General features: G+C 46.2%; 1 protein-coding gene across 1 annotated transcript in view; it reads right to left on the bottom strand.

Moving 5' to 3' along the window:
- Window positions 1-17,378, bottom strand: part of TSPAN32 (tetraspanin 32) — a 49,522-nt gene extending 32,144 nt beyond the window's left edge. The window contains exons 1-3 of the mRNA XM_072118114.1: window positions 17,170-17,378; window positions 15,345-15,459; window positions 12,899-12,996 (exon numbers count right to left, since the gene is read on the bottom strand). Of these exons, the coding sequence (XP_071974215.1) occupies window positions 12,899-12,996; window positions 15,345-15,459; window positions 17,170-17,235 (279 nt within the window). The 5' untranslated portion in view covers window positions 17,236-17,378. The remainder of the gene's footprint in view (window positions 1-12,898; window positions 12,997-15,344; window positions 15,460-17,169) is intronic.
- Window positions 17,379-24,277: the final 6,899 nt, after the last annotated feature.

The raw sequence follows: 24,277 nt of genomic DNA, 5'->3' as shown, positions 1-24,277 counted from the left end.
CCTGTAATAGCTCTTGGGCGGTGTGCCTTTTATCGCCTAGGCTCAGCAGTTTGAGCACCGCCTGCTGTCGCTTAGCGACGGCACTGCTGCTCTTCCTAGAGCTACCGACTGATGGCGCCATGGCCACGGATGGTAATTCGGAGGAGGAGGAGGTGGAGGAGGGGTGGGAGGAGGAGGAGGTATACTAGACCTTTGAGACCTGGACCGAGGTAGGCCCCGCAATTCTCTGCGTCGGCAGTATATGACCAGCCCCAGGGTCAGACTCGGTCCCAGCCTGCACCAAGTTAAGTGTAGTAGCGTTCTTATAAGTTTGGGATATGGCGGGTGAGGGGAATGTAAACAGATGCGCAAGAAGCGCATGATGCGCATGGAGCTGGCGCTCCGCTGCCAGGCGAGCTTTCGCCAATCCAAGCCCCTGTCTCTAGGCTACTCCCCAAACAGCACTTCTAAGAACCTTTTGTATAAGATCAAGTGTAGTAGCGTTCTTATAAGTTTAGGATATGCCGGGTGAGGGGAATGTAAACAGATGCGCAAGAAGCGCTGAAATAATATTGGTAAATGATAAAAGTTTGCCAGTATATTTTGTGGATAACACAGCAGGGTGGCGACAAAGTTAACAACTTTGATGTGGAATCCATGAAAACAACCCAAATTTCTGCCTGACACACCTCGTTTGATAAGGGGACGATGTATGGAGGCAGCTATATGGACGACTTTTGGAGGTAGCAATGGAGACAACGTGTGGAGGCTGCTATGGAGACAATTTAATTTGGATAGTGCCTGTATGTGGCAGTCCAAAAAAGTTTTCAAACCAGAGGAGCAGGTAGGTGGCCCTCCAGTAAAATGGAATAGATTTAGTGCCTGTATGTGGCAGTCCAAAAAAGTTTTCAAACCAGAGGAGCAGGTAGGTGGCCCTCCAGAAAAATTGAATGCATAAAGTACTATAGCTAGAGCCAGTGGGCCCTGTCAAAAAATAGCCAGTTTCCTCTGCTTTACTGTACAAAGAGGAGGAGAAGGAGGAAAATGAGGAGGAGGAGGAGTGGATAAATTATTCAGGTTGAGCTTCCTTCACCTGGTGGAGATTGGAAATTATGAGAAATCCAGGCTTTATTCATCTTAATAAGCGTCAGCCTGTCAGCGCTGTCAGTCGACAGGCGTGTACGCTTATCGGTGATGATGCCACCAGCTGCACTGAAAACCCGCTCGGACAAGACGCTAGCGGCAGGGCAGGCAAGAACCTCCAAGGCGTACAGCGCCAGTTCGTGCCACATGTCCAGCTTTGAAACCCAGTAGTTGTAGGGAGCTGTGTGATCATTTAGGACGATGGTATGGTCAGCTACGTACTCCCTCACCATCTTTCTGTAAAGATCAGCCCTACTCTGCCGAGACTGGGGACAGGTGACAGTGTCTTGCTGGGGTGACATAAAGCTGGCAAAAGCCTTGTAAAGCGTACCCTTGCCAGTGCTGGACAAGCTGCCTGCTCGCCTACTCTCCCTCGCTACTTGTCCCGCAGAACTACGCACTCTGCCGCTAGCGCTGTCAGAAGGGAAATACTGTTTCAGCTTGTGAACCAGGGCCTGCTGGTATTCATGCATTCTCACACTCCTTTCCTCTCCAGGGATGAGAGTGGAAAGATTTTGCTTGTACCGTGGGTCCAGGAGAGTGAACACCCAGTAATTGGTGCTGGAATAAATTCTTTGAACGCGAAGGTCACGGGATAGGCAGCCTAGCATGAAATCTGCCATATGCGCCAGAGTACCAACGCGTAAGAATTCACTCCCCTCACTGGCCTGACTGTCCATTTCCTCCTCCTCCAACTCCTCCAACTCCTCTTCTTCTGCCCATACACGCTGAACAGTGAAGGACTCAACAATGGTCCCCTCTTGTGTCTCGCCAACATTCTCCTCCTCTTCCTCCTCATCCTCCTCCACCTCCACCTCCTCCGATATGCGCTGAGAAACAGACCTAAGGGTGCTTTGGCTATCAACAAGGGAATCTTCTTCCCCCGTCTCTTGTGACGAGCGCAAAGCTTCCGACTTCATGCTGATCAGAGAGTTTTTCAACAGGCCAAGCAGCGGGATGGTGAGGCTGATGATGGCGGCATCGCCACTGACCATCTGTGTTGACTCCTCAAAGTTACTCAGCACCTGACAGATATCAGACATCCACGTCCACTCCTCATTGTAGACTTGAGGAAGCTGACTGACCTGACTACCAGTTCTGGTGGAAGTTGAGATCTGGCAGTCTACAATGGCTCGGCGCTGCTGGTAAACTCTGGATAACATGGTCAGTGTTGAATTCCACCTCGTGGGCACGTCGCACAACAGTCGGTGAGCGGGCAGTTGGAGGCGGCGCTGCGCTGCCCTGAGAGTGGCAGCATCTGTGCTGGACTTCCTGAAATGCGCACAGATGCGGCGCACCTTCGTGAGCAAATCAGACAGATTAGGGTATGTCTTGAGGAAACGCTGAACTATCAGATTTAACACATGGGCCAGGCATGGCACATGTGTCAGTCTGCCGAGTTGCAGAGCCGCCACCAGGTTACGGCCGTTGTCACACACAACCATGCCTGGCTTCAGGTTCAGCGGTGCCAGCCACAGATCAGTCTGCGCCGTGATGCCCTGTAATAGCTCTTGGGCGGTGTGCCTTTTATCGCCTAGGCTCAGCAGTTTGAGCACCGCCTGCTGTCGCTTAGCGACGGCACTGCTGCTGTGCTTAAAGCTACCGACTGATGGCGCCATGCCCACGGATGGTAATTCGGAGGAGGAGGAGGTGGAGGAGGGGTGGGAGGAGGAGGAGGCATAGTAGGCCTGAAACACCTGGACCGAGGTAGGCCCCGCAATCCTCGGCGTCGGCAGTATATGACCAGCCGCAGGGTCAGACTCGGTCCCAGCCTCCACCAAGTTAACCCAATGTGCCGTCAGTGATATATAGTGGCCCTGCCCGGCAGCACTCGTCCACGTGTCCGTGGTCAGGTGGACCTTGTCAGAAACGGCATTGGTCAGGGCACGGATGATGTTGTCTGACACGTGCTGGTGCAGGGCTGGGACGGCACATCGGGAAAAGTAGTGGCGGCTGGGGACCGAATACCGAGGGGTGGCCGCCGCCATGAGGTTGCGAAAGGCCTCGGTCTCTACTAGCCTATAGGGCAGCATCTCCAGGCTAAGCAATCTGGAGATGTGGACATTAAGGGCTTGGGCGTGCGGGTGGGTTGCACTTTATTTGCGTTTCCGCTCCAGCGTCTGGGGTATGGAGAGCTGAACGCTGGTGGATGCTGTGGAGGATCGTGGAGGCGACGATGGGGTTTTTGTGGCAGGGTCCTGGGCAGGGGGCTGACTATCAGCTGACACAGGGGAAGGAGCAGTGGTGTGCACGGCCGGAGGTGAACGGGCTTGTTGCCACTGAGTGGGGTGTTTAGCATTCATATGCCTGCGCATACTGGTGTTAGTTAAGCTAGTAGTGGTGGAACCCCTGCTGAGCCTGGTTTGGCAAATGTTGCACACCACAGTCCGTCGGTCATCCGGTGTTTCCTTAAAGAACCTCCAGACTTCTGAAAATCTAGCCCTCGCCGCAAGAGCCCTCGCCACGGGAGCTTCACTAGTTGACACATTTGGCGCTGATGCACCAGCTCTGGCCCTGCCTCTCCGTCTGGCCCCACCACTGCCTCTTCCAACCTGTTCTGGTCGAGGACTCTCCTCTGTCTCAGAAGCACTGTGTTCACCCGGCCTATCAACCCAGCTTGGGTCTGTCACCTCATCATCCTCCGATCCCTCAGTCTGCTCCCCCCTCGGACTTCCTGCCCTGACAACAACTTCCCCACTGTCTGACAACCGTGTCTCCTCATCGTCGGACACCTCTTTAGACACTTCTTCCACTACGTCAAGAAGGTCATCATCACCCACAGACTGCGACTGGTGGAAAACCTGGGCATCGGAAAATTGCTCAGCAGCAACCGGACAAGTGGTTTGTGACTGTGGGAAGGGTCCAGAAAACAGTTCCTCAGAGTATGCCGGTTCAAATGCCAAATTTTCCTTGGAGGGGGCAGACTGGGGGGGAGGAGGCTGAGGTGCAGGAGCTGGAGGAGTGGCGATTTCGGTGACATGGGTGGACTGCGTGGAAGACTGACTGGTGGACAAATTGCTCGAAGCATTGTCGGCAATCCACGACATCACCTGTTCGCACTGTTCTGGCCTCAACAGTGCTCTACCACGAGTCCCAGTAACTTCAGACATGAACCTAGGGAGTGTAGCTCTGCGGCGTTCCCCTGCTCCCTCATAAGCAGGTGGTGTCTCACCCCGCCCAGGACCACGGCCTCTGACCCCTGCAGTAGTTGGACGCCCACGTCCCCGCCCTCGTCCTCTACCCCTAGCCCTCGGGTTAAACATTTTTAAAATGAGAGTTATAACTTTAATTTTTTTTAAACTTTTTTTTGTGTTTTTTTGTTTTTTTTTGTGTTTTTGAGTTTTTAAAACCAAACGATGCTATCCTATTGCTATGGCTATTTTCTAGCCAAGTATGAAAGCACACTACTATGCCAGATGAGATGACGCTGAGTTATTAAACAAAATAAACGTAAAATAAAAAGTAAATGGCAGACTGTGCCTAATTGAAATCCAACCCCTAATAAATTTTCCCACTTCGGTCTTTGCAATGGATATGTGCGTCACTAAGCGCAAAACACAGCGGTCGCAAGTCTCACTACAAATTGCTCACAATTTGCTAGTAGATGCACTGCAGCAAGTACAGCCACCAGCAGATCAACCAGAAATCAAATATATATAACGCTACTGTAGGCGTAAGTAAGCCGTTTGGATTCTCCTATGGCTATTTTCTAGCCAAGTATGAAAGCACACTACTATGCCAGATGAGATGACGCTGAGTTATTAAACAAAATAAACGTAAAATAAAAAAGGAAATGGCAGACTGTGCCTAATTGAAATCCAACCCCTAATAAATTTTCCCACTTCGGTCTTTGCAATGGATATGTGCGTCACTAAGCGCAAAACACAGCGGTCGCAAGTCTCACTACAAATTGCTCACAATTTGCTAGTAGATGCACTGCAGCAAGTACAGCCACCAGCAGATCAACCAGAAATCAAATATATATAACGCTACTGTAGGCGTAAGCCGTTTGGACTCTCCTATGGCTATTTTCGAGCCAAGTATGAAAGCACACTACTATGCAAGATGAGATGACACTGAGTTATTAAAAAAATAAACGTAAAATAAAAAGTAAATGGCAGACTGTGCCTAATTGAAATCAAACCCCTAATAAATTTTCCCACTTTGGTGTTTGAGGTGGATATGTGTGTCACTAAGAGCTAAACACAACGGTAGCAAGTCCCCCTGCAAATTCCTCACAATATGGTACTAGCTGCAAATAAAAAAAAAAAAGTATAACGTTATTGTAGCCCTAAAAAGGGCTGTTGGGTTCTTGGAGAATCACTCCTGCCTAACAGTAAGCTAATAGAACACCCTAACGCTTTCCCTGACCAGCAGCAGCTCTCTCCCTAGCGGCATCCAGACACAGAATGATCCGAGCAGCGCGGGCAGCGGCTAGTCTATCCCAGGGTCACCTGATCTGGCCAGCCAACCACTGCTATCGACGTGTAAGGGTACCACGTCATGCTGGGTGGAGTGCAGAGTCTCCTGGCTTGTGATTGGCTCTGTTTCTGGCCGCCAAAAAGCAAAACGGCGGGAGCTGCCATTTTCTCGAGCGGGCGAAGTATTCGTCCGAGCAACGAGCAGTTTCGAGTACGCTAATGCTCGACCGAGCATCAAGCTCGGACGAGCATGTTCGCTCATCTCTACTGACAACACAAATAAAACATCCTCAATATATGTTCCCCCAAATAAATTAAAGTACGTACAGCACCCACAATTATTATATATACCACACCTCTAAAGTAGATTTGTACTTTAAACACCTCCAAAAAAACATAAAATGAAAAAAAGTTCCATTACCATTTTTACATTTTTAAATATTTAAATAGCCTTAATTTTTTAAGGTACTGTATGGACCAATATGTACAAAATGTGCTACAAATGCCCCAGTATTTAGAGCCTTTTAACTAGGTCAGAAAGGGGCAACACAATCCACATAGTAGTAAATTATACCGTAATATTTATTCCTTATTGTCTGTAGTCTCAGCCCATGTGAGGAGATGCATGCTGAGGACATCTAGTGTTCATAGAGAGTGTTGCAAGATTATTAAAAACAAGCTCGAAAGTAGTTATGTTTATACTTATTTTTAGGTTAGGTTATACTCTTTTTAATCTGGAGGTTTGTAGAGCTAAATATTTGTGAGTAGAAGAAATACTGTAGCCATGAGGAGGGATTTTGCCATGAGGTAGTGAATCAAAGGTATTATGGACCTGTCAAACGCTTGCAAGTCTTTACTACCAGAAAAATCAATTGCATCAGCGTCTATAAGATACCAGCACAGACACATCAACAGCTTCCCCTGCCTATTTCGCTGCAGGGAAGATGGGAGTCCTGCCTATATACACTATGGGCGTCCTGGCTGTATATACTATTGGGGGGTGATGTCCTGCCATTATATACTACCTATGGGGGTGAGCTGCCTGTATATACTAATTATGGGGGCCCTGTCTATATATACTATTGGGGGGGTGGGTCCTGCCTATATATACTATCTATGCGGGTAAGGGGCATGGCTTCTATATACTCTTTATTGGGGGTGCTGCCTGTGTATAATATATGGGATGGGACCTTCCTATATATGCTAACTATGTGGTTAAGGGGCACGGCTTGTATATACTCTTTATTGGGGGTGCTGCCTGTGTATAATATCGATGGGATGGGACCTTCCTGTATATACTATCTATGGAAGAAGTTCTGCCTGTATATACTATCTATGGGTGGGATCCTTCCCGTATATACTGTTTATGAGGGTGGAGTCCTGCCTGTATATACTCTGTATGGTGCGTCCTGGGGGGTAGGAGGAGGGGGCTTTTTGTTTCAATTTCTGGCTCGGGCATAGGAAATGGTTTAAAATATGTTATTTCGAACCAAATTGAATCAAAATTTCTATATGGATTTAACAAAAACTAGGCCAGCCAATAGGTAGTGTAATATTTTAGGGGAGAATGCATTGTGTAATTTTTAGGGTGAATTCTAGGGTGATTTTCAGCAATTTGTTCTATTAAGGATTGTAGAATAAAAGTTAAGTGGCAGGGATATTTATCACATATGACATCAGCTATACTAACCCCTACTTGTACTCAGAACAATGGCCCCCATTCTCTTTGTTGTTGAGACTGAAGGATCATATAATCATTGGTAAAGCCTGTGATTGGTTTCATTGTTAGTCAGAGATGTCATCCTGCAACAACATGGGCACACATATAAAACTGCAGCTACCCGCTGCCATGTTTTACAGGATCAAGAAGAAAAGGATAGCAGCTTTTTATATTATTATTATTCCCTGCTACCAGGAAACTCTTCTCCTCCCTGGATATCCCCTTTAATGTTTGTAGACCAATGTTTCAAGCATTTGCATTAAACTTTAAAAAGTTAGTACAGAGGGCAAAGTTTTAATTCCTTCTATGAAAACACATTTTTATATTCCCAATATTTGCCAGACGCACTTGAAACAACAACAAGTACCAAAATGACCAAATGACCAAAATCTGCTTGCAGTTACCATGGCTCCGGCACACAATGTACTGTACTCTGTGGATTCTAGTTCAATTTCGGGTTATGATCAGGCTTTCTGATACAGATATGACGATACAGTATATACAGGTGTGTTGTAATAAAGGGAAAGTGTTTTCTGTACACACAGTTGCCCACATTTACTAGGTGTGCAGAGTGTGCCAGATTTAGGAATTGTGTCCCATGTTCTTCATGACTCTGTTGTAGCACTGCAGAAAGCACCAAAGTGCAGCAACATTTTTTTGGTTCACCTTTGACATGCAACGTGCAACACATTTCTGTCGGACACTGAATGATAAATACTGCACACGGTCCGACTGTGCACCACAAAGCCCCCACAAGGATGGACACTTCTTATATACAAGTGCAAGCAGTTTGCTCATAAAAGAGCGTGCAAAGTCCTACAGAAAACTGTCGCAGAAGTGTTAGTAAATGTGGCCTAGTGTCTTTCAGGCATTTTCACCTATAATGAAATGACATCAAACTGGTAGGGGAGCTGAGGATAAGGGCAGCTAATTTACGTGCCACTGTTAAATCCTTTGCCCCAATAATATCAAATCCAAACAGTAAAAATGGTCACTACATTCAAAAACATTTCTTATAAATCAAATAGATTTTATTAATTAATTAATTTCTTCACAAAAAGATAATCATAACATACAAGAAAGGGTAGTTATACGCTGGGAACATTTAGTTAAAAACAGTGCACAGCCACATAGTAGAAAGGCAGAATACCAAGGAAAAGGAAACTCAGTATGGGATCCAGGATAGAGTCACTTAGACCAAAGAGCAATAGAATACAAGCCTCAGCTTTAGAGGAAGCAGTCTCAGTGAATACTAAAGGTCATTACCATACCGGGATAAGCGGTGTGCACTGTGCAGCCCCGACATGTGTTTCGCCAACTGGCTTTCTCAAGGGGAGTGTCAGGTGAAAGTTAATTGTGGGTAATATATCACTATCGACCAATAAGAATTGAGGAATGATTGAGAAGGGGAGTACCTAATGGGGTGGCGACAATGGAAGGAAAATTAAGATACCTGGCAGCTGGTTACGCCTGTATGTCGGTCGCGACCGTGGATGCATGCAGATACATTGCGCATGCGCGCGACTAAGAGTGTGAACTCCTGGGTATCGCGAGAGTACGGAACATGCTTTTCCCTCGCGTGTGCGGACCACAGTAGGAGGCAGCACCGCGGCTGTGGCTGTGCACTGTTTTTAACTAAATGTTCCCCCTGTATAACTACCCTTTCTTGTATGTTTATGATTATCTTTTTGTGAAGAAATTAATTAATTAATAAAATCTATTTGATTTATAAGAAATGTTTTTGAATGTAGTGACCATTTTTACTGTTTGGATTTGCTATAATGAAATGACTATAATGAAACACCAGACTCAGAGCATGTTCCAATTTAAAGAAAAAATTGCCAAATCCCCAAAAACCCTCCACTAAGAAGCTGCAGAATAATCTCTTGTGGAATGGACCACTCCTTGCACACATGCCCCAATGTATTTCATATACACGCAGGGGCATAACCTGTGGGGGTGCAGAGGATGCGGTAGCAACTGGGCCCAAGAGGTCTTGGGGGCCTATATGGTGTACTCTTTCTATATGAGAAGACTAGTGTTAGAAACAATACATTATTATTGGGGGCCTGGCACACATTTTGCACTGGGGCCCAACAGCTTTATGGTACACCAATGTATACATGACCGTTGTTTTCATGGCCCCATGTATGAACCGAATGTTCATAGTCTTGCAGTCTTCTAATATACAGGGCTGTGAACACAACGGTGTGTATATGAGCTCATAGTAATACATTGGAATGTGTGCTAGGTGTAGAAACAATGGCTAGCCCACATCCAAAACCATTGCATGTGGGCTGGACACACATTGCGTTATCTCTGTAGTTAGATGAAACAGAATTGGTGTTGTCTAACCCGCACTGATTTAGACTGCCAGCAGTACTATAAAAAAAATCCACAGCAGGTCACACATTGGGGCTCATTTACTAAGGGTCCGGATATTCCAACGATTACTGATTTGCGCGGCATATAAACGGGTATTGTGTCGCACACAATGGGATATTGGAGCGGCTGTGCTGGCTTTCATGCAACACAAATCGGGGGGCGGGCCGCCGGACGATCCGACGGATTCGGACTGAGTGCAGGATTTAACATTTCAATTGTGTCGCAAGACAATGCACTTACATACACCGGGAGGAAGATGGTGAACTCCGACGGACCTGAGCGGGGATGCGACACAAGCAGTAAATTGGGCGCACAATCTTACCGAATTGTGTCGGAGTCCATGATCGTCGCACAACGCACAGCAGAGATCGCGTCAGGACCGGGGAAGTAAATGTGCCCCATTGTTAGATTACTTGCAGCCTCTGCATCATCCACGGAACATCTGAGACCTACCTAATTCTCCAGAAAATCTATATATGCAGAGAATGTCCATTCTAAACTAGAATTTTGTAAAGTACAGATAATGTTTAAATTATCTTCTTTAAATTAACAGCTTCTTGAATTTCATCGTATGAACATAATACAGATACCTGGAGCTACAATGTATCTCAACCACTAGGGGGCGATGCAGTTTTATCTTTGGCACATTGAGGGTCTTCACAATCCATGAACAATTTCCAGGGTAGTCGTCACACTCAAACAACCACATAGAACTATTTTACTATAAGATAATGTACAAAATAAGTGACACCTATTTGTGTGTTCTATTTGTTTTTTGTGGATGGAACTTGACAGTCATTGCAACCTATGGACCCGTGCAGCACATGAGCGTGTATGTCATAGATCCTTGAGGAGGTTGTAGAAAACCCAGAGGAGGTCCTTCTCCTGTCTGACTATTCTGCAGTCTATGCCTCCCACCAAAGGTAATTGGGAAGTCTGTGACATCTAACATCTGTATTTGGGGATAACTTGTTTGGGTCATGCTACCCTTCAAGTGTTTGGGGCAAGCAAATGACATAATTTGCCAGCATTAAAGGGGTTTTCTACGCTCAGCAAATTATTAATATTGTTTGTGTAATTAAAAGTTATACAATTTTTAAAGGGAACCTACCATCACGGATCTACCTATAAAGGTAGGTCAGGTGGTAGGTGGATCTATAAGACGTGAGGATAGCCCTTTTAAGGGCTAATCCTCACGTCCCCGCACTTTTTTGATAACTTTTATTATCAGAATATGTAAATTTTCGAAAGCGGCTACTAGCTAAGGCTACGTGGCTACTTCATGCCCCATTAGCCACTTTGTTCCTCCTACCCGAAATCTACAAGGAGCTGCGCGCCCTTGTCCGACAAACCTGCTGTCTGCACATGCGCAGAAGAGAAGGCCCACGTCTGCATGGAGTAGCCGGAGCTGAGGCTACACGGCGCGGCTAATCCACACCCCAGTAGCCTCTTTGTTCCTCCTACCCGATGCAGACGTGGGCCTTCTCTTCTGCGCATGTGCAGACAGCAGGTTTGTCGGACAAGGGCGCGCAGCTCCTTGTAGATTTCGGGTAGGAGGAACAAAGTGGCTACTGGGGCATGAAGTAGCTCCGGCTACTCCATGCCCCAAGCCGCTACTCCACGCCCCAAGCCGCTTTAGAAAATTTACATATTCTGATAATAAAAGTTATCAAAAAAGTGTGGGACGTGAGGATTAGCCCTTAAAAGGGCTATCCTCACGTCCGATAGATCCACCTTCCACCCGATCTACCTTTATAGGTAGATTCCTGGTGGTAGGTTGCCTTTAAATATACTTTCTGTATCAATTCCTCTTAGTTTTCTAGATCTCTGCTTGCTGTCCTGCTATCAAAAGCTTCTTTGTTTACTTCCAGTGGATAGAAACCTGTCCATGATCATGTGATGTCACAAAAGCGCAGGAGCTGTTAGTATCACAAAAAATTATCACAGCCATGCTATAACGAGCCATGTGCTTGTATAACATCACATGATCATGGACAGGTTTCTTTTGACTGGAAGTAAACATAGGAGCTTTCTATAGAAGGACAGCAAGCAGAGATGGGTAGAACTAATACAGTAAGTATATTGGAAACTTGTACCATTTTTTATCACCCAAACAATATCAATTATTTGCTGAAAGTGGACAACCCCTTCCTGACATGTAACGTGTTTGTGTGTCACACATCGGTTGTGGGTGTATGGAGAGGGCTCACGGGCTGAGCCCTCTCCAAACAAGGTGGGTGCCATTTTGGCAAAGATCGTCGCTCCCCAATTACGTCACAGGGAGCGACTATCTTTGCCAAGACGGCACCCACCTTGTATGGAGAGGGCCAAGTGCGATTTGTTATGCACAAATTAGCCCTTATACAGCTCTTTATATGGAAAAATAAAAAAGTTATAGATTTTTGAATGTGGACAGTGAAAAATAAAAATGCAAAATCAAAAAAGGGCATCAGCATTAAGGGGTTAAGCTTGCTTTGCTGCCATGACAAAATAGATTAAACACTGATAATTTATGGGCTGCAAAAACTGACCACAGATCTGTATTTTGTAGCCTGAGAATAGCAGGTTTGTGTGCAGTTAGCCCAAGACAGAATATTAGGCCAGCGAAATATGGACCTTATATTGGCTACAGTTTTAAAATATTTCCTAGTTAATCATACCAATCAGCCCCCTTATGGTTGTTTTATATAAAGCCCCCCCTGTGCCCCTATGGATTCATTGGATGCAACCCCCCTCACCCCATGGATTCCTTATGTACAGCCTTATGTGGACCTCCCATGAGCCCAGGGCCCTGGCACTTGCCCAGGTATGCCCAGTGTTGGTGCCGACCCTGCGCAGGAGTACTGTTCTATACTGCAGTGTGAGTACGGTACAAGATCCAGAGGGAAGATGACTTCAATGCTGTGAGTCCAGATACCAAATGAGATGTCCCAGAACTAACCAGGATGTCTAAAAGCATAGTATTTTTTTGCGTACAATTGTGGTCAGACATTTACCATTACACATAAATTTCATGTATTTCTATATACTGTGGGCTTCAACCGACCCCCTGTTATCAGACGTCTTAAAAGGCCTCTCCACCCATTCACTATTTTATCTCTTAGTCTGTGGTCAAACTGGGAGGACAGAATGAGGAAGAGATTACCTCTGCTATAGTACACTGCAGCACATTTGGCTATTCTGCGGACCATTATGTGTATTTACAGTTCCCAAAACCTTATGAGACATTTACATCCACTTTTACACTTACGGTTGCCATGAGGTGCTGGGATTCCCGTAAAACAGAAATGGCGCTAAGTAGTAGGGTGAGGATGAGGAAGCCACATATAGAACTGCCATACAGAACCACTGTGGGGGAGAAGAAGGAATTATGTATATAAGTTATACACAGACTGTATATGAGACACACAACAATTCGGGGCACATTTACTAAGAGCCGTGCGCTATTTTCTGTCGGACTTTGCACGTTCTTTTCGGTGCAAACTGCTTGCACAGGTATTTAAAAAGCCGCAACCCTTTTGTGGCGTGGCTGGGCTATTCTTCATGTGACACAATTCTCTGCACTCAAGTGGGTGTTACGGTTCTCAGCCGGACCGTGCGCCACATTTATGATGCAAAGTCTGACAGAAGTATGCACGCCCTATGTTAAAGGTGCACCAAAAAAAATTGGTGCACACTGTCGGAGCAGTGCTGGCGTGCTAGATTAATGAACAACGGGCACCAGAAACCCTACACTGCACACTTCCCCGGCACAAAGCGCAGTTTTCACAGTTTTTAGTAAATGTGCCTGTCACAGTTCGTGGGGGCAAACTGTCAGAGAGTCTGTTAAGGAAGAGTCTGTGGACCCTCTGGACCACCGTGGGAGATGATGGTACTAGCTGACATCCTGGACCGGAGTCTAAGTGGCACCTGGTCTTCACCAGAGTTGAACCAGGTCGTTCCACGGGTGCGACTGGGCCTGTGGTGGTAGCCAAGGTAGTGCAGGAAACAGTCCCAGCTTGAGATGATAGCAGGAACACGAAGGAACACTGGCACGGACTGAAGGCACCGCTGGACAGGAACCCAGGAAGTCACAGCAGGACACAGGAACTGGCACACAGAACAGGAACGGAGGAACAGGACTACGGGAACACTGCAGACATGGGAAACACGGGAGCAGGAATACTGGAATCACAGGAACTCTGGCTTTCACTTAGCAGGAAGTGATGCTGAAGATCCGGCGAGGCAGGAAGGAGTTGCTGGATTATAAGGCCGAATCGGATTAACTAGCACCAATAAGGAGGACGCTGGCCCTTTAAGTCTTGAAGAGCCGGCGCGTGCGCTCTAGGGAGCAGGAACGCGAGTGGCCTAGTTGTATTCAGAGCAGAGCCAGGATCGTGGAGAGGTGAGTCCGGGCCGGTGAGACCCGCACCACATAGAGTGCATCTGTGACAGTGCCCCTAACATCTCTACACGTACTGTAGATTACATGTCAGTGTGGAGTGGTGGGTCCTGGGAGAGCATGTACTAATCTGACTGTCATATACTTCCTGATTAAGTTACATCTATAACGGCAATCTCTTATCGGCAGGACTGTAATAACCCACACACCACTGCCTGACCTCTGGTCTTGCCCCGGGCTAGGTTTCTATTGTCGGAGCATATTCATACATTGTCTTAAAGAGGTCCTTTCACCACCTTCACCTACTCCAACATTTTGCAGGGTTACCATAATCAATGCCGTTAAGTGCAACATCCTGGTTGCTAATTAGCTTCTATACTGAAGAAAATCCAGAAGAAAATCCAGTTAGCGTAATGTATATTTCTCCCAACCACCTCTCATAGACATGCATCCTCGGGAGAAGTGACCTACTGACAGACACCTTTCATTTGCCCTGGACATATTCTAAGTCAACATCTTGGAGACATTTGTTGAGAGAGAGATTAGACATACACAGGCCAAGGCTGTGGCCAATTTTGTTATTATGTTTATCAGCAATTTAAGAGGTTTTCTTAAATACTGGGAGCCTTGGAGACATCATCAGCGCCAGGGTACTCTCACTGATTGGGTGCTGCACTGTGACTATGGAACTGTGATTAACATCCATCATAATAACAAGTGGGAAACGTGCATTGGGGTGTAAACATTGGTCCCCCTGGATTTGCCATTACCATATTTCATCATAATTTCGGGTGAGTGTCCAATTTGATAGTGATGTGATCCCGGAATGAACCTCTATTTTTCTCGTTTATTAAATGAACGATTACACTCTCCGCAGCAAGTTTTGTAAGATAACACATTGATTTATATATTGAGTTATGATCGGTGTTGGACACTTGGGGCCTTATGTATCCTGTGTTTGACCCATTCCATCTGGGGCCTTTTTCTCCCTGAGTTCAGACTGCCCCAATTATTGCGATACATGATATGAATTACTTCTATGAATTGATTGTATTTGTACATCAATACAATTGGATACTTTTAGACAAACTCCTAATATAATTTTTTTGGTTTTCTGATGCATTGTTGTTGTTTGGAGTTTTGTGATTGATGCTGAGGATTATAGGGGGCATGCTATTGGAACAAACCTAAAGAACTTATTTTGTATGTAACCCGGGGACTGTCTCTACATGTATACTCAAAAGAAATAGGGGAATAAGCTGCTGCTGCTGTACTAGGATATGGAGGGGATTAGTAGTCCCTTTGTTGTACTTACTGGTAGAATTTAGATCTCTGATTGTACTGCCAGCAGCGGAGGCATCAGTAAATATGGTAAAGTGAGATCCCAACCCAGTTATTACAGTCAGAATGCAGAAACCAACCGCCAGGACCTAAAAGAAATACAAATCACACATACCATGTAAATATATATACACTATCTATAGATCCCGGCATTGCCCATGATAGTAAATAACTGCTTTTAGCTATAACAAAATAAAATGTGTTTGCAAAAAAATATTTTATATCTATCTATGTATATATCTCTCTCTGTCTGTCTCTCACTCACTCTCCTTGCCTACCTCTCACTCTCCCTGCCTGTCTCTCTGCCTCTCACTCACTCTCCCTGCTTGTCTCTCTGTCCCATATTGACTCTCCCTGCCTGCCTTTCTGTGACTTCCTCATTCTCCCTGCCTGTCACTTACTCTCCCAGCCTGTCTCTCTGTCTGTTAATCACTCTCACTGTCTGTCTTTCTCTCACTCACTTTCCCTGCCTGTCTATTTGTCTATCACTCACTCTCCTTACCTGTCTTTCTGTCTCTCACTCATTCTCCCTGCCTGTCTCACACTAACTCCCCCACCTGTCTCTGTTTCTCATTCACTCTCCATGACTGTCTCTCTGTCTGTCACTCACTCTCCCTGCCTCTCTCTAAGTCACTCACTCATTCTCCCTGCCTGTCTCTCTGTCACTCACTCTCCCTCCTTGTCTCTCTATAAATAAATCACTCGCTCTCCATGCCAGTCTCTCTATCAATCACTCACTCTCCTTGCCTTTCTTTCACCCTCACTGCCTGTCTCTCTATCAATCACTCTCCCTGCTTTTTTCTCACTCTCCTTGCCTGTCTATCACTCTCCCTGCCTGTCTTTCGCTCACTTGCTCATAATCCCTGCCGGTCTTTCTGTCTCCATCCCAATCCATCTTACCTCACACATACACTGTCATTGCATATAGTAACAAATCAAACCTCAGAGCTCATATTAAGGATCTGTGGCAAAATTTTAACCAATCACGGCTCAGCTTCCAACTACCACAGCAGCAGCAGACAATGGCTCCTGTATATAGTGGTTAATATGTATATTTTGTAAAGCATGGGGTGAACATTTTGATTCAAAATGTCTGAGACGTTCCCTGAGTCACAGAGGGTGGATGTGCAAAATTTGGTGATTGTAAATGCAGATTCCTTTAGCGGACAAACATACATACTTACATACACACACACAGACATACACTCAGCTTTATATATTAGATATATGTAGTAATAAGTATGAATAAATATTAAAGCTTATTTGATGTGTATTGACCAACCCAACACATTTTCTGCACCATACAGCCTATAGTTCCAGGATAACATTGTCTAAATAACATTACCACACTATTTCCCATACTAAAAATGCTATTTAATTGTGCCACCACCATTCACTACGTAATATTATATTATACTGTTACAGTGCTTAAATATCAGTGTTGTACATAGAAATACCACCGTACTGTATACCAATATACCAATAAATAAAAACTTTAAATAAACCACGTAGAATGTAATACAAGGGCAGGATGGGTCTGCTAGTGCAATAGCTGCAGCTTGTGGCACCTTCTTAAAATGTGGCTGTTGTTAAATTCCTAAATTTGGTACCAGACACCAGTGTAGGTTTCTAATAAATGTGACAAAAGTGGCACAAATCTGCAGCAGATCTTATTAGATCAGGTTTGGCGCAGACTATAGACTATAACAATGAGGTGTGCACATACAATAAGAACATAAATAACTAGTTCCTTCCTTAAAAACTAAAATTATGAAACAACAAGAAATGATCTCATTTACCAGAATAAAGAGGCAGCTGACGAGGAGCTGGCACCTGGCCACTCGTACCCACGACTTATATCCCATGCTCTGTGTTCAGTACCCCACTCTCTGGGCACCCCGACACTACTGTACGCGCTCTGCTAAACTACTCAGCTGCTACATGTTAAAGACATCAAGAACATTCACAAACTCCTTCCTGCTGTCGACACTGCAGATACTGATAAGTGACAAGTCGACCAGGGCAGGCTCTGAGAGCATGATGGGAAATGTAGTTCTGCGTAAACCTCTGATGAATGGGGCAGTAGAGTTCATCAGAGGTTTAGGGTGGGGTTCAATGACATGAAAAGCTTGTTGTAGTAAACTGAACCTGATTTTTGATGCCCTAGATATCACTATTGGCGGACTAATAATATCACCAGTGCACTTCTCATCGAATAGAGCATAGTATAGAATCCTCTGATGTATTGAGTTTGAGTATTGAGTGTGAGTTGAGTTTGAGTATTGAGATGTATTGAGTAGAGATGAGCGAGTATACTCGTCCGAGCTTGATGCTCGTTCGAGTATTAAGGTACTCGAAACGGCTCGTTGCTCGGACGAGTATTTCCCCTGCTCGAGATCGAGCATTTAATTAAAAAAACACAGTGAAGAACAGTGAAGAATAGAATAAAAATAGTGAACACAGTGAACACAGGATCATTTAAGTTAAAAACACAGTGAAGAACACAGTGAAGAATAGATTACAGATGTTCGGCACATCTGCTTACCTGTCGGAAGATATGCGCGGAACGGCAGCAGGGAGACATCAAGCAGCAGGGAGACATCAAGCAGCAGGGAGACATCAAGCAGCAGGGAGACATCAAGCAGCAGGGAGACAGACATCGGGCAGCACCACGGGGGACACAGACATCGGGCAGCACCACGGGGGACACAGACATCGGGCAGCACCACGGGGGACACAGACATCGGGCAGCAGCCCGGGGGACACAGACATCGGGCAGCAGCCCGGGGGACACAGACATCGGGCAGCAGCCTGGGGGACACAGACATCGGGCAGCAGCCCGGGGGACACAGACATCGGGCAGCAGCCCGGGGGACACAGACATCGGGCAGCAGCCCGGGGGACACAGACATCGGGCAGCAGCCCGGGGGACACAGACATCGGGCAGCACGGGGGACACAGACATCGGGCAGCAGCCCGAGGGACACAGACATCGGGCAGCAGCCCGGGGGACACAGACATCGGGCAGCAGCCCGGGGGACACAGACATCGGGCAGCAGCCTGGGGGACACAGACATCGGGCAGCAGCCCGGGGGACACAGACATCGGGCAGCAGTCCGGGGGACACAGACAGCACGGGGGACACAGACATCGGGCAGCACGGGGGACACAGACATCGGGCAGCACGGGGGACACAGACATTTGCCAGCACGGGGGACACAGACATTTGCCACAAAAACACAGTGAAGAACACAGTGAAGAATAGATTACAGATGTTCGGCACATCTGCTTACCTGTCGGAAGATATGCGCGGAACGGCAGCAGGGAGACATCAAGCAGCAGGGAGACATCAAGCAGCAGGGAGACATCAAGCAGCAGGGAGACATCAAGCAGCAGGGAGACAGACATCGGGCAGCAGCCCGGGGGACACAGACATCGGGCAGCAGCCCGGGGGACACAGACATCGGGCAGCAGCCCGGGGGACACAGACATCGGGCAGCACGGGGGACACAGACATCGGGCAGCAGCCCGAGGGACACAGACATCGGGCAGCAGCCCGGGGGACACAGACATCGGGCAGCAGCCCGGGGGACACAGACATCGGGCAGCAGCCTGGGGGACACAGACATCGGGCAGCAGCCCGGGGGACACAGACATCGGGCAGCAGTCCGGGGGACACAGACAGCACGGGGGACACAGACATCGGGCAGCACGGGGGACACAGACATCGGGCAGCACGGGGGACACAGACATTTGCCAGCACGGGGGACACAGACATTTGCCAGCACGGGGGACACAGACATCGGGCAGCACGGGGGAGACATCGGGCAGCACGGGGGAGACATCGGGCAGCACGGGGGACACAGACATCGGGCAGCACGGGGGACACAGACATCGGGCAGCACGGGGGAGACTTCAGTGGAAGAAGAGGAGCGGATCCCGGGACAGCGTATCACCCCGACAAGTAAGCAGATGTGCAGAACATCTGCAATCTATTCTTCACTGCGTTTTTCACTTAAATCATCCTGTGTTCACTGTTTTTATTCTATTCTTCACTGTTCTTCACATCTGTTAACTTGTCGGGAGATAATATACGCACGGAACAGTGAAGAATAGATTGCAGATGTTTGCATACATCTGCTAACTTATCAGAAGACATTCTTTTTCAGTTAATTAACACATTTTATTCCCGAACCATGGTCCCTTTGAAAAATGCTCGGGTCTCCCATTGACTTCAATGGGGCTCGTTATTCGAGACGAGCACTCGAGCATCTGGAAAAGTTTGTCTCGAATAACGAGTACCCGAGCATTTTAGTGCTCGCTCATCTCTAGTATTGAGTTTACCAGTACACATATCACCGTTGAAGTACATATACCTTTGTGTGGGGAATTTAAGATACTTTCCAGAAACACCTTTATTGCTTTCCAGTAATTTGTCATTTTAGAGAAAAGTCCATTTTTATTGTAAGGCATAAGAACTTTTTGGTGGACTGGGGGTGTGGTTTACCTAATGGTGCACCTATTTTCTTCTTTCTGCACCCCCAGCACCGCCAAACATACCACTTTACAAAATACAGGCAGTCCTGGGTTACGTATATGATAGTTTCTGTAGATTTGTTCTTAAGTTGAATTTGTATGTAAGTCGCAATTGTATATTTTATAATTGTAACCCCAGCCAAATTTTTTGGTCTCTGTGACTATTGGATTTTAAAAATGTTGAATTTTCAGCAGAACCAGGATTAACAATAAAGCTCAATTGCAGACAGATTTAATAACTGTTATAGCTGTTTATTGTAGCCTAGGGCTTAAAGTACAGTATATTAAAAGAGGTTCGTTTGTAACTAGGGGTCATCTGTAAGTAAGGTGTTCTTAAATAGGCGACCGCCTGTACTTGACATTCCCTAGAAAACATAGAAGAACAGGTGTACCAGCAGGTTTGGCCACATCCCCAATGCACCAAGAAGGTCATTTGCATAAGGATTAAACGGGAAAGGTATTTCTGAATAGCTTTTAAAGGGCACATATGAGGCCATAGTGGTTTAAGATCTGGTGTGCATTGAAAATCCATGTGATTATTCACCCTGATTGTTAAAGGTCCCGTCTCACCGGAGTTCACATACTGGGATAACTACTCTATGGAGTCCCAGAATTTAGCCCTTAAGCTCCGCCCACTTCCACAAAATGGCGTCCTTACGCTAAATTTACTCCACAGAATCCGCACTGCCACCACCCACGAGTTACTTATGCAAAGAAGGCCGTAGGCACCTCAACCACACAGACAATACACCCTGATGATAACTCAGCACATGCACTCACTACTTACACGATATTACAATTATAAATTCACACAGAACATGCAATCGCTTACTGTTAGGATCAGTGGATCCTCTGGACCACCGCGGGAGATGTAACTAGCCAACACCCGGAACCGGAGCCTAGCGGCACCTGGTTTTCACCAGAGCCCGCCGCAAAGCGGGTTGGACTTGCTGCGGCAGGATACCACTAGGTCGTTCCCAGGTGTGACTAGCCCACGGTGGCAGCCGAGGTCGAGGTACCTTAGCGGATGACAAAGTCGTAGTCGGGTCCAGGCACAGGGTCAGGGCAGGCGGCAGAGATGCAACGTCAGGTTCAAGTCCGGGGTCAGCAACAGGAGGTCCAGGCAGGAGGGAACGGGAACACAGGCACACAGCAACAGGGAGGAACACAGGTAACACGGCAACACAGGACTCAGGAACGGGAACACACAGGAATACACTGGAACGCAGGAATACAGGAATACGCAGGAATACAGGAACACGCAGGAACACAGCAATACTCGCTAGGAAGCTTTCTCTAAGGCTAAGAGGCACAAAGATCCGGCAGGGAATGATGGGAAACAAAGGGTTATATACAAAACAGGAAATGACCAATACTAATCACCTGTGCGCTGGCCCTTTAAATCTTGAGACAGTGCCGCGCCCGCGCCCTAGGGAGCGGGGCCGCGCGCGAGACTTAGTCCGGACGGGAGCGGGAGCCAGGAGAGGTGAGTGCACCGGAGTGGGACCGGGGCAGCGGAGGGAGGCACGGGTGCACCCGCGATCCGCGATATGGATCGCGGGGGTGGCCGCAACGGAGGCACGGGTGCACCCGCCATCCGTGGTATGGATCGCGGGGGTGCCCGTGACACTTACTACATGGACTATGCTAATAATGACCTCTGGTAACGTGATTCCCTTCAGAGACTCAGATTCTTTAAGGCTATAAGCAGAGACTTATTAAAAAGTTTTAATTTACATAAAAATGCAGTACACTCAAATAATTAAATTGTCAGATAAAGTGGAAAAAGGATTAAAACAATACACATACAATACTTACAAACAGTTATGGAAGAAGAAACAAAAAATTCTTGCTAGTGGAATAGGAAGAAATTCTTTGGCCCGATACAGGGCATAAGCATCGATCCAGCCTTCTATTGTCATAGAGTCTCCCAGACTGAACACTACTATGTGGCTGCTTCATTAATTTAAGCCCAGGTGATTTTTTGACCCCCACCCCTGGCTGTGATGTCACTGTGAAGGGGATTTTTCTATCCCCCTCCCATCAGTGAGATACTTTTTGGGTCTGGGTTTTTATCAGAACCCCATAACTTTTGATTGGAAGATGGCACAATTGTGCCATGGCTTCCAACCAAACGGGCATGTTATTCCCATTAACCCCATACCAAACTCAGGGTGTCTTAGCCTAATATCAGGGGTGTTCTGCTATTGGCTGCCTTCCATTGCAGCTAATGTTCTGATTTTAGGTCCAGAAGTGTGTCTAGACCCCATAACTGTCCTGTGTAACTTGGGACCTATAATTATGAATTATGTCCCAGTTATGGACAGCTATGATATTCCCCTTTGTCTGAATTTGGAGGGAAGAACATGCAGTCTGTGGCTTCTTTTCATCCCCCACTAGCTAGACTACTCTGGCCGAAAGGTGTTAATTTTACCACTTAGGAAGACCATGCTTCTCTGATCAAACATAGACTCCCTGGGGTGTTATAACCACCCTGCCAGGCTCATCTTCCTGGCTGGTCTTAAACAAATAGAGCCTAATGATTTATAACAGGCAGAATGAAACAACACAAAGAAAGAAAAATAAAAAAAATATATATAACAAACAAACTGTGGAGGAGTAATATTATTATCACAGTATCCTGCCATGAGGATTTATGCTCACAAATCACCACCAGCCTCTTATCACGGTGATGTCCTTCCTGGTTTAATTGATGTCCTATATCATAAAAGGTCCAGGAGAACTTGTAGGCCTTATACATTGGGGATGTGGGGGTGGCACACGCAGTTGTGATGAATGCTTTATTTCCTTGAGATCCATGGAAATAAAGTTAGTAACCACGAGGTCATGGAAACCTTGAACGGCCATCTGAAACCTTTTCCAGTATTGCTTGGTGTACTGTCCCAAATGTGGAAGAATTTGTCCCAGAATTGGAAGGATCTCAAAAATTTGCTGTGGAGGACTGTGGAGGACCTGCTTCCCCCAAGGCACTCCAGGAAGGCAGCTACTTCTTAAAGGAAACCTACCATCAGAAATCTACCTATTATGGCAGATCTGATGGTAGGTCTCTATTTTTACCTAATCCTAAAATACTCCTAAACTATACTTTATCTAGCTAATATGCTAATTATTGGCCGAGGCTACTTCGGTGTGGAATAGCCCTTGCTCCCAGGGGCATAACTACAGGGGTAGCAGCCATAGCAGCCACTATGGGGCCCCCAGTGTCAGCGGGCCCTGGCATCTGGTGTATACGGTGTATGTTTGTGTATAACTGTATGTCTAAATATGGTATTGTATCTAAGTGTGTATTTGCTGTATGTGTTTGAATATGTATTGTATATACTCTAAAAGTGTGCTAAAAGTGTGTGTATGTGTGCATAAGTGAGATGTATATGCTGCGTGGGTGTATATGGTACTGTATGCATGTGTGTGTATGTGGTGTGTATATACTGTATGTATGTTTATGCAGTATGTGGTGTGTATATATTGTATGTGTATGCATATAAGTAAATACATTTGTGTACATATGAGTGTATAAATGTGTTTGATTGTAATGTACATGTGTCAGTATATAAATATGTATATTTTTAAGGGGGGCCCTATTCAGAAGTCTGCTATGGGGCCCTGCCTCTTCTAGTTACACCTTTTTTTGCTCCCACTACCTGGAGAGGCTGCTCCCTGCCCTAGTATATAGTGTAGTTTACTTTAGGAAGTATTTTAGGATTAGGTTAAAATAGATAAGAGCTTAGTTTGTTATTAGCCACTTACCATCAGATCTGCCTTAATAGGTAGATTTCTGATAGTAGGTTTCCTTTAATATCCTCCTGATCTTGGCAGAAAGTATACTGCACCTGGGGCAGGACACTACACCATGCTTGTAAGGGCTTCCAGAGTGTCATAACCCTCTAAATCCTGATTCTGGATGCTGCCTTGCTGAGTTGATTCTCTTGTGTGTTTTGGGCAAAGATGGGTGATTACATCTTTCTTCTGAGCACCTTAAATATCCAATCATTAATTCATGCAGGGTGGGTTATAGTATCTACCGTGATTTGTATTCCATTAATGCAAGTAGAAGTATTCCACACCAATAGCGCATCTTCATATTCATCATGTCTTTTTATTTGAAATTAAAACATAACATCAACTACGCGTCTCGGCACTGGACGAGGACCTTCGTCAGGTTGAGAATAATAAAATTATGGAGAATAATACGGGATAAATCATTGGACGCTTACTCCTCGTGGCCTCGCTCTTCCACAAGCAGCACTTCATAGAGACACCTTATAGGTGAGCACCCTAACTTTTAACTTACCCAAGTGAAATCTATATGCCACACGTGAGTCTTTCCACCCTGTGTTCCTTCTTTTATTT

This window comes from Engystomops pustulosus, chromosome 7 (genome assembly GCF_040894005.1).
Source record: "Engystomops pustulosus chromosome 7, aEngPut4.maternal, whole genome shotgun sequence".
Classification (NCBI taxonomy): Eukaryota; Metazoa; Chordata; class Amphibia; order Anura; family Leptodactylidae; genus Engystomops; species Engystomops pustulosus.
Note: the sequence above shows the minus strand (reverse complement) of the source record. Positions and strands in the feature narration are given on the sequence as shown.